Source organism: Cryptomeria japonica, chromosome 2 (assembly GCF_030272615.1).
Source record: "Cryptomeria japonica chromosome 2, Sugi_1.0, whole genome shotgun sequence".
Taxonomy (NCBI): domain Eukaryota; kingdom Viridiplantae; phylum Streptophyta; class Pinopsida; order Cupressales; family Cupressaceae; genus Cryptomeria; species Cryptomeria japonica.
The window spans coordinates 382,720,646-382,732,704 of record NC_081406.1 but is presented as its reverse complement, the minus strand read 5'-3'; the positions used below and the strand labels follow the sequence as shown (position 1 = coordinate 382,732,704).

The window sequence follows — 12,059 nt, the reverse complement described above, 5'->3', positions numbered from 1 at the left end:
TTTTAATCTGAATGCAAGAATATAGCTTTTGAAACATTTATAAGTACTCATAAAACACTCATGGAATAAACTTGTTAGGAGACAAATGTATACTTTGGGAAGGCATATACGCACATGAAGTAACCATGCTAAAAACACATTAGGCGTGAATCAAACACGTAAAGCATGAAGTATTCACATGAATACGCATAACGCATGAGTCATACACGGATACACATAAAGGTTAAAGTATGCACACGAATACACGTAAGGCATAAAGCACATGTATACAAATAAGGCATGAATTATACACACAAATACACGTAAAGCATAAAGCATGGAGTATACACATAAGGCATGAATCATACACATGAATACATCTGAATACATGTAAGGCATGAATCATACATAAGGCATGAATTATATAAGCATAATGCATAAATATGAATACACTTAAGGCATGAAGCATACGCATAAATACACGTAGAGCATGAAGTATACACATGAATTCACTTAAGGCATACATGTGAATCAAGCATAAAGCATGAAGTATACACTTGAGGTATGGAGCATACATGTGAATACACTTGAGCTATGAAACATACACATGAATACACATATGAAGTATACACATATATACACTTGAGGTATGAAGCATACACGTGAATACACATATGAAGTATACATAAATACACTTGAGACATGAAGAATAAATACACCTAGGGCATGGAGCCATATAAATATGCGTCAAGCATGAAGAATACATTTGAAAGGCACACGCATATAGAAGTGCAATTTTGGCCTATTTAATTTTAATCCACTAAGAATAGTTAACCCTAATGGCAGTTAAGTAGGTTTGTCCCGCACACTGGCAAGAATGGTACTCGGATACCATTTGTAATTTCCCCTTCCAATTTTTCCCTAGAAGTTGCCCTAGAATCAAAATTGCAAAAAGTTAGGGTTAAGGTTACATCTTTACCAAGAAAGATATCTCCTTAAATAATATGATCCTAGATTTGAATCTTGCAAGTTGCAACCATAACCAAGGAAAGATATGCATTTATATACCTCCAACAATTAGGGTTAGACAATAACACATAACATTCATATAATATCTATAATATTATTCAAACACATAACATTCATATAACATCTATAATATTATTCAAACACATAAGGGTTTAGGAGGAAGAGACATGATAGGTCCGCCCAAAGCAGTCTCCATACTAAACCCAAGAGTGGACACTCACCCTCTTGGCCCCAGTGGGTAGGAAACATGGACATCCACTAGGGTGGCCTACTTAGTGGAATGCTTGTACCTGCTTTCCCCATTTATGCCTCATCCCCCTAAAGACAATAGCCATCATTGTAGAGTCAAAGAGGAGGTTGTAAAGGGGGTTTCTTGATTGTCCTATCTAAGCCCATGAGCAGATCTTTGCCCTCTTGGCCCAAGGGCCAGGCAACATGTAATGTCCCCCTTTGGGAGAACACTAAATCTTGTCTAATATACTTGTAGAGTTATTGCAAGTTATATATATTCAGTCTGCTGTACTAATTTAGACAAATTTCAATTCGATGGTGTTTCCCTCTTTAAATGCACAGGTTTGTTGTTTATATCAATCTGATCTGCTACCTATACTCAGATATATATGTGTGTGTATGAGAATCCTTTCTATTCCATCAGGTTTGATTCTCTGATTATTGATTTAATGTTTCCTCTTCTGTTCCTTCGATGCCTTCTTTATTATTGTTTGCAAATTTGTATTTGTGTTCTGATCTCTTTGATAAATGTCCATATCATTCTTCCAGATTTTCTTATAATTCTGATTTAGGTCTGCTCCTCAATCTGCTTTTAACGCTTCAGATATTTTGTTCTACTCCATGGATCCTACCTTTTCAAATGAAAACTTCTCCACTTTATATCCTCCAATGTAAGGGAGAATCACACCTCTTCTTAACAGTCACAACCTTTCACAATTATCACCATTTGAAAGGGTCAGAACGTTTCATCATTACTGCCCCCCCTTTGAAAGAGTCACTTCCTTATCTTCTTCCCATTAATGCTTCCTTAATTCCTTTGCTCCCTTCTTTCTTCCTTTTCCCCCTTTTTCTCCAAACGAAGTTCTCTTCTCTCCCTTTTATATCTCATGTTTGAGGGAGTCACAACTTTTCATTCACGAATTTTGACCATTCATTAAACTTAACTAAATTTTAATTATATTAATTTTTATTTTTATTCTTTTATATTTTAATTTATTATTATTATTTATTTATAAATCCTATTTCAACAAGGGGACATTGCAGTCCGCCCTTCCCAAAACTGCTTGTCCTCAAGCAATCTAGGTTTCTAAGGAATTGAATAAATCAACCCTTGGAGATTGGTATTTCTTCTTTTAATTTGGTTGACCCAACGCTTGCGCCATACTATGGATATCTTTGTGTTAAAGCATGGGTGATCTTAACATATATTAAGATGAGGATTAGAAGCATGACACACATCTATGATCTCGAATGCAACTTATATCTTTCTAGTTATTCACATATCTAATACATATCAAGTATGAATCAAGCATAGAGCATACACATGAATATATGCAATCACGGAGTATACAAGCAAATACACATGTTGTTAGATCCGAACTTTTTTTCTTGAGCCAGAAAGTGGGCCCAACCCCATCTTTTCTCTTGAGCTAGAAAGTGGGCCGAACCCCAATCTTTCCTCTTGAGCCAGAAAGTGGGCCTAACCCCAATCCTTCTGCTCCTATTCCAATTTGAGCCAGAAAGTGGACCTAACCCCAATCCTTTTGCTCCTAATCCATTCCGAGCCAAAAAGTGGGCCTAACCCCAATCCTTCTTCTCCTAATCCATTTCGAGTCAAAGAGTGGGTCTAACCCCAATCCTTCTTCTCCTAATCCATTTCGAGTCAAAAAGTGGGTCTAACCCCAATCCTTTTGCTCCTAATCCATTCCGAGCCAAAAAGTGGGCCTAACCCCAATCCTTCTTCTCCTAATCCATTTCGAGTCAAAGAGTGGGTCTAACCCCAATCCTTCTTCTCCTAATCCATTTCGAGTCAAAAAGTGGGTCTAACCCCAATCTTTCTGCTCCTAATCCATTTCTAGTCAGAAAGTGGGCCTAACCCCAATCTTTTTGCTCTTGTATGCTCATTGATGTGTTGTAAACTTTCTCATATACGCTTCAAACATTTGCTTTATATGTCCCATAAATCTTGAGGATGTAAGGGCGCCATAATTACTAAATTGGCTCCTCCACAAAGCTCCATTTATTTATTGTCCCTTCTTCTCTTGCTTGGATGTTTTTAAGATCTTCCTCATCGTGCCTTGTTTTCTTACTTGGATTTCCTTTTGTTTCACCGTCGAACATTGCCTCTATATTATGTAATTGGTTTTCTTCCTTCCTCTTTTGATAGCCCCTAAAGCTCGTTGACTTAATTGCATTAACTAATTTCCCTCAGGCTGGCAGGAACATGCTCTGATACCACTTGTAATATCCCCTTTTGGGAGGACACTAAATCTTGCTTAATATACTTGTAGAGTTATTGCAAGTTATGTATATTCAGTCTGCTGTAGTAATAAAGACAGATTCAATTCGATGTTGTTTCCATCTTTAAATGCACAGGTCTGCTGTTTATATCAATCTGATCTGCTACCTATACTCAGATATATATATGTGTGTCTGAGAATCCTTTCTATTCCATCAGGTTTGATTCTCTAATTATTGATTTAATGTTTCCTCTTCTTTTCCTTCAATGCCTTCTTTATTATTGTTTGCAAATTTGTATTTGTGTTCTGATCTCTTTGATAAATATTCATATCATTCTTCCAGATTTTCTTATAATTCTGATTTAGGTCTGCTCCTAAATCTGCTTTTAACCCTTCAAATATTTTGTTCTACTCCATGGATCCTACCTTCTCAAATGAAAACTTCTCCACTATATATCCTCCAATGTAAGGGAGAATCACACCTCTTCTTAATGGTCACAACCTTTCACAATTACCATCCTTCGAAAGGGTCACCAAATGAAAACCTCTCCACTTTATATCCTCCAATGTAAGGGAGAATCACACCTCTTCTTAATGGTCACAACCTTTCACAATTACCACCCTTCGAAAGGGTCACAACCTTTCATCATTGCTGCCCCTTTGAAAGAGTCACTTCCTTATCTTCTTCCCATTAATGTTTCCTTAATTCCTTTGCTCCCTTCTTTCTTCCTTTTCCCCTTTTTTCTCCAAACGAAGTTCTCTTCTCTTCTCTCCCTTTTATATCTCATGTTTGAGGGAGTCACAACTTTTCATTTCACAACTTTTGACCATTCATTAAACTAAACTAAATTTTAATTATATTAATTTTTATTTTTATTCTTTTATATTTTAATTTATTATTATTATTTATTTATAAATCCTATTTCAACAAGGGGACATTGCACAACATGGACATCCCTAGGGTTGCCTACTTAGATGGCAACTTCCTGATTCCTCTCTTCCTTACACTTCCTTCCTTCCATACATGGGTTTCACAAAGATTTATTGCAGACATATACATTCAATAGTCATTCATGTATATATAGATAGAGATAAACCATTGATAATAATGCATAGACAGATATATACCACAAGATGCAAGTATTAGTAGATGTAGTTATACAGATCTGAAAAAGTTATAAATCTGCTGTTTTCACGTCTGGACTGCAAGCTATCTTCTCGTTCGACTGTGATAATAAATTCTACTTGCTGATATTCAATGATGATGTTCTTCTCCAAAGACTAATCGCTTCAGATCGAATCCTTCTTGATGCCTTATTGGATCTTACTTTTTCTACGGTGATTGGCATATCCACCTTTCAGTTCTGCTCAATACTATTTTCATCTATTCATGTCAGTTGTAATAATATATTAATGTCTGTTATAAGGATATATTTATGTCTGCTGTAATAATGTATTTATTATCTCTGCTCTGATTTTTTGGTAAGACTCCTTAAAATCCCCCTAATGAAACTAAAAGGATCTCTTATTCATACCCATCGAAGCAACTTTTCAACCATAGGTTGCATCCCTTCAACCAATGTCGGCCAAGGCAGTTTACATTATGAGGTCAGCTAGGGAAGAAATATATATATTTTATTTTATTACTTCGTTGACTTGCCCAAGGTGGGCGCTCAAGCCAAGGAGGGGTTGGCCCTCTTAAAGACATCATTGCTTGTACTCAGGTCAGCCTACCTTAGCCAATATTTATCACTTATTTTCATCAGCCTTATGCACTTATTACATCGCCCCTATTTAACTATGTACTTCTGCAGCTAGGGTTTTATAATTGCAGTGACGAGGGTTTTATCTCAGATTTGGGGGCATGACATCCAATCACCAAATTGACATAAATGGAGCCAAAGGTGGAATTCATAGGTAAGAAATCAATAACTGCATTCTTTTTCTCCCTCCATGTGCTTTGTGTCAAAATCATGAGCTTGGGGTCTTCTCACCCATTCCAATTTTGGGAATTTCCAATTCTCAATCCTCATTCCTTGTGATGTAGTTGGTTTCTGCTGCACTACTCTGACATTATCACAAGCTAAGAAACTTGGACCAAGGAAGACATCCAATCACCAATATTAACATAAATAGAGCTAAAGGTAGAATTCATAGGGAAGACATCGATAACTGCATTCTTTTTTCCCTTCATGTGTTTTGTTTCAAAATTATGAGCTTTGGGTCTTCTTACCCATTCGAATTTTGGAAACTTGAACCAAAAGATATTCTCAAATCCATGCAATTGTCTTCAAGCTGATGTGTTTGCTGGCCTTCAATTCCCAACCCCATTGCCTCAATTATGCCTAAGTCTATGCTTGCAACTTTTGATATTCTTGGAAGCTGTTCTAAATCAAAATCCTCTTGGAGCCTATCATGCCTCTTCAATTACCTACTTACTTTCCTTATCGCTTGCTTCATTCTCTTGGTTCCTAACATTGTTGCAGCATCAAGTCTTTCTTCTCCTTGCTTGATTTAAGCTCAGAGGTGAGTTCATCAACCCTTTCTTTCTCTTCTTGAGATACATTTATGACCAGCTCTACAATTCTGATGACCAAATCTCCGTCCTTAATCAAATACAAATATTATGATTTCATCCTTTATAAAGTCTTCTTCACTACTTGCAAATATGTAAGAGTGACTGTACGTTTCTTCCTAATAGCATTTACTTCATTTGTCTTTTAGGCCTCCCTATAGTTTAGAATTATCTCTTCATTGATCCTTTTCATACAATCCAACTCAATTAGAACTTGTATCTCTTTTTTCAACTTTACCAACAAATGCTCTTTCCATTCTTGTAGCTTAATAGATCTTTATGCAACATTAGCAAGATGACATTTCTTGTCTTGCTCTTGGTGTAATGTCCCCATCCTAACCAGTTGAGTTGGTGCACCTTTAACCTATTTAGTTGGTTCCCATAGGCTAATGAGTTAGGGTTAGGGAACCTTGGAGGCAATTTATCCAACAGTTTGACGCTATTTGATGATTAGTTGAGCTCCCACCATGATTATGAGCAGAATGCCCTTTTTCTAGAGTGATTTTGGGTTAGTCGTCAAATACTTACTATTTTTATTAAGTCAATTTCAAGCACCAACTGGACTAGTTGGCAAGGTTACTATTTTTAGTATTGTCGGTGGGTTCAGTTTTGATGATTGTCTCAGCATTGTATATAGTCCATGGATTATAAATTAAATAACAATAAGTTATTAATTAATACAGTTAAATTAAAACATTTAACTTTATTGTTATTTTAATTTATTTAATAAGGACTATAAAAGGCCAGTTATAAAGTGAAAAGTGACTTATTTTAAATATATGGGTCCTTTATATTTAATGGGACATTGGAGATTTTAAAGAGTTGATTTTTATTAATAAGGTGTGCCTACAGAAAAGGTTTGAACCTCTTGGTGAAGTCTATAAAAGACATTTTGGGAGTTCATTTCATTCATGTTGAGTTTTGATATTGGATGTTGTTATTTCTTGAAGGACTGCTCTTCTATGGTTTGTGAGGACGGAAACCCTTGCAAACAACATTCTCCAGACATAATGTAGAGAAAAACTTGGTGATTTCGTACAAGAGTCACAGTTGTGCATCAATGGTATTAGTTTGATCATCTTCTTCAGCCTTATAATTGCAGATTTATGAAGTTATTTTCAGTTGACTGATTGAAGGAGATATTGCTGTTTCTTATTGGTTTTTTGGGCTGGATGAACCATTTATAGCTGGCTATACCTTGTCTTGGCTGGGTGGGATACTCCAAGGAGCTGGTCGATTAGGGTTTTGATGCAATATACTGCAGTTTGCAAGAATTATTGGCATTGTTTCTTCATACTATCACGTTTGTAGGAATTCATTGTGGACGCCTAGGGTTTCTGAGTGAGTTAATGCTGTTGCAGACCTTTATTTCACCAATCAGCAAATGGGTATGTTGGATTTAGATATGTAATATCAATATATGATCTGGGTTGCTCTTACATTTGACAAATTTTGTAAAATCAGACCAAAAATGAATTTGAGAATTTTCAGCCTCTTATATTTCTGGGTTTCATTAGTTTTCTGAGTTGTCTATTTTCTGCAAAGTACTTTATTATCTACACTTTATTTGGCATCTCAAAACCATTGCAAAAATACTCAAAAACAAACAAAAAAAGGCAAAACAGGGGTGCATATTACACTTGGCTGCAAACTCTAGCCCTCTCCACATAAGGGAGTCTTGGAATTATTTCACAAATGGAAGGAAGGTTATCTATAGATGTCACACAACCTTCAAAATTAACTAGGATATCTTTGCCTTTGTAATAATGGTCTGCATAGTTGAGCTGACATAATTAAAATGCTATTGATTTCTCATATGCCCCACTTGAGTTAACCATCCAAGGAAGGTTTTGAATCATCAAATTTCAAATGCTTGAAGTTTATATATGTTTTAATCCTTTGACATGTGAGAACTTCAAGGTTTTCGTCCCTTGACCTCCTATGAATTTGAGGGTTTCTGTCCTCAGATACGCATGCTCAAACACTAGGATTTAGAATAGATTCGAGTTAGGGATTGGAATATCTTCATAATAATAATTTTGTTTGGACCTCGAATCATTAATACCCACCAAAAGAAATTCAAAGACTACATTGAATGCCGAATCTCACAACTAATACTCGGCAAAGAACACTCGTACCTAATGGGCAGCATTTTCCTTCAAGTTGTGCTTGAAATTGTGCCACATATGCTACAATGTACTCTAAAGGCATGGGAATATTTCGTTCAACCCAATCATCCTCTGCAATGGTGGCAAGATGTCCAATAGGGTTTGAAACCCTCGAGACCGCATTAATGGTGGCCAAGGATGTCTCCCTTGTTTGTACCACTAGAGATCCACATGGATCCATGTCCCCGTTGTTAAATGATACTTTAACATCCACAGAATCTTTTGAGAACATCACCCAACTAGGCCTTAATGACAATTTAGGTGTGCAAGGAGGTTGGTGAGGTGAACAACGAAAAGATGCAAGAATGTCAAAGTTCAAGTGTTGGGGTTACTCCATAACTTGTACAAGTCGAGATTCGGGGTATGGAAGGGAGGCGTACTAGTGAGAGGAATTCTGACCCTTCAACAAAGGCTTGTGAAGGAGTGGGTTTTGGCAAAGAGGTATGTTGGTATGGGAAACTCTAAAGTCCCAATGTGATAAAGAATGAAAGCAAGGAAAAAAGGCCAATATGGTAGTATGGTGAAGTTCAATACCTTGATAGAAATAAAGGGAATGCAAGCAAGGGAAAATTCACAACTCCGATGATTTACACAAACTTAGAAAATTGGACATGCTCCCATACTTAGAAAACACAAGGACCCTAGGCAAACACAGGGGTGATGGAGATGAAGCACAAACAAAATTGGGTCAAGGGAGATGCAGAAAATTAGAAATAGACAATTTGGTCCATAACATAGAGTCATAGACTATTACAAAAAGGGGACATGACACAAGTAGAGTTGGAATTGACTAACAACTAGCTAAGATTTTTTAATGCAAAAATCCAAGATTCCCATTTTCTTATAGATTGCATACCTCTTTTTACCCAAAACATAAAATCTTCTTCCCAAGAGCATCTATATGGATTTTTGCCTTCAAAACTATGAAAACAACTTTTTCTAAACTATACGAGGATCAAGAATCTTTATGTCAATTCAACTTTTCGGTGGTCTATGAGAGGTGTCAATAGCAAGATCCAAGAATTCTAGAAGATCGATCTGCAACCCTATAACATGGAATTTCTTCATACAGTCTTTTATGGTCCCAAACTTTGACTAGTTTCTTAAAAAAATGCGGCATTTTTGCAGCAGCACTGAAAAATCAACTAGGCCCTAGTAGCTCTTGCAACATTCCACAACATGTAGACCACTTATATGAAAAAAAGTAGATAGTATCATCTGCACACCCATGATTTACACAAGATAGCTGAAATAGATAAGAAATTCATAAGAGATGGCTCCTTGTACTAAACATCTAGCAGAATGATAATAGATACATAGCCTAGGGTTTTATCTCAAATTATACAAGGAGTAAGATAACTCTAATTACATTGAGACATAATCCTTTACCAATCTCTTAACATGGATCTGATTTCTGCCAAAAGGTATCCAGGAGACTTGAGGTATGACGACATTGTAAGAACACTGGTACACCTTAAGTCTTTTGGATAATTCATAGTGTCTACTACATCCATGTTATGATGGATCTATGCTAGTCATGGTAATTTCCTAGCTTCATTATTTAAATATAGAAAGACAATTGACCTGTACTTACCTGATTTTTGAGATTTAATGTACCTTGAGTTTTTTAATTTTGATGTGTCAAATTCTTGAAAAAAGTTTGATTAATAATGTCAAGGACTTTTTCTATATTTGTTACTCCCTATTATTAAGAGTTATATATTTATACGAAGGTAAGCTTCCAATGTTCCCCATACATCCACCCACCCTGTAAAGTCCAAGTTGATGTTAGGTGCAAAATCTGCCTCTTGAAAAAATGACCTAACATTGTCAATTTGTCCATATAAGACTAATACATCGGAGAAAATAGAACATAACATACTGCTAATATTATGGTTGCATCTGGGTACATAACTTATGAAATTGAAAAAAGCAGTCTAGAATTTTAAGCGGTTAGAATGGATGAGATGATTTATATCAAAATATAGATGCCTTTTTCCGAAACCACCTTTTTATGAATCATGACAAATGCATTGATCAAAAAAATATGTTTCTAACCAGTTTTTAAAATTTGAATCAAGATGGGATTCTAAATAACCTCTGGTGGAGTACTAGAACTCAGATTGTACTTAAACCACTACTTACCAATGAGAAAAGAATGTTTTAATGAGGTTCCAATTCAAACCATCTAAAATTTTCTCTACTGTTTAGCAAATAGTAATGAACAAGGCTTTTAATGAAGAGTTTAATCATTTTGGCTGTTATTTAGAGATAAGAAAAATACCAGGTTTATGTTCAAGACCTGTCACATTAAAGAAACAGCTTGCTTTGTCATTCGCAAAGTCTGAATCCCCATAGCTTGCAATAGTAACAAAGGTAGCATCCCTGCATATACTAAAAGTCATATTATCTTCTGTACCTCCAAGATTGCGAAGAAATGTAATACTGGCATTCAAGCACTCTCTGCAGTTTTCAGCTGATGAAGAAAGTGGCTTTACACACTTCAACTGTACTTCCTGGAACCTTGGTGTGCTCTCCATTTCCTCTATATTCGTACGCCCCTTACAATGAAAATTGGTGGCAATTTTTGAACCCAAGCCACAGAAGGCTGTTGCATTGGATGGCAGACCATTTGTCTGCAGAGTGGTGGATATTGCCTTGAGGCACTTCTCAGAAGATGATGAAGGAATCGCAAGCTGACTTGTAGCATTTGTGTATCTTGACATAGAGATGGCAACTACAGCATTAACAAAACGGCAGCATCTTCCTCTGTCTGGGCCAAAGCATGCAGAGATTACTTCTTTGAAATCCAGGTTGCCAAACTCAAGAGGGCAACCAGTGTCAACTGCAGAAATATATGCACAAGGGAAAGTCAATGAAGAGCCATTGTGCGTTTGACCCATGTGTTAAATGCAAACTGCAATATCCAGAGCTTATATTACATATCTAAGAAGTACTCTCATGAATACTTAAATAAATACAGCAAATATACAAATCCTTAAAACTTATCTCTGATTGAAAATAAACTATGAGTTACAATGTTTCCCTCACTATTATTCTCAAGTTTATCTAGGTAAAATTGTTTTGACATTCCACTGAAACCTTTTGCCTTATAAAGGACAGCATACAAACTATTTCACAGTGCAATGCTCTATCCACTAATGGAAGAAAAAGTGTGTTTGAATGGTGCTTTTTCCATTGGGTCATTCTAACTGCTTGATCGAGGGAGATACTGCCTATGTTGTCCAAGGGTAGAGTGTGTGATCGAGTATATCATGCCACTATAATGAATCTTTATTATACTCTATTTGTTCAGAGAATCATCACCCTGTCTAACCTTGAGTAGATATCTTGTAAATAATCACAATCAGATTCTAAACAAATGAGGCCGGACCAGATTAACTCAAGCTTCAACACAATATACATAATATTCAAGTACCAACATCATGGATAAAGATCCCAAGAAACAAAAAATTGCATGCAACACCTTTGCAACATTACTTCAAATTCTAGAATAATTAAATGCTACAATTCTCTAATAAGATTAGGATCAGATGAGACACTGTACAACATGATGGATGAAGATCCCTAGAAAATATAAAACATCGCATGCAGCACATCTTTGAAACATAACTTCATATTCAAGCATAATTAAATGCTAGAATCCTCTAATAAAATAAGGATCAGATGAGAAACTGTTGAATTATGTAATACAGGAGAAATCTATAATTGATTCATTTCATTATATAAAAAAGGGAAAATAAAAATTTGGTGTGTCAGAGTGAGTGTGATAGAGGAAAAAAAGAGGCAATACATAGAACTAAACCCAGACATATC

The 12,059-nt window shown here is 35.9% G+C and overlaps 1 protein-coding gene across 3 annotated transcripts in view; it reads right to left on the bottom strand.

The window, feature by feature from the left end:
- Window positions 1–12,059, bottom strand: part of LOC131026924 (probable receptor-like protein kinase At1g49730) — a 124,303-nt gene that overhangs the window by 15,611 nt on the left and 96,633 nt on the right. The window contains exon 2 of one of the 3 annotated variants that reach the window (XM_057956939.2): window positions 10,507–11,139. In XM_057956939.2, coding sequence (XP_057812922.1) covers window positions 10,507–11,125 — 619 coding nt within the window. In that variant the 5' untranslated portion in view covers window positions 11,126–11,139. The remainder of the gene's footprint in view (window positions 1–10,506; window positions 11,140–12,059) is intronic. The other 2 variants (XM_057956931.2, XM_057956933.2) reach the window with 2 other exon arrangements.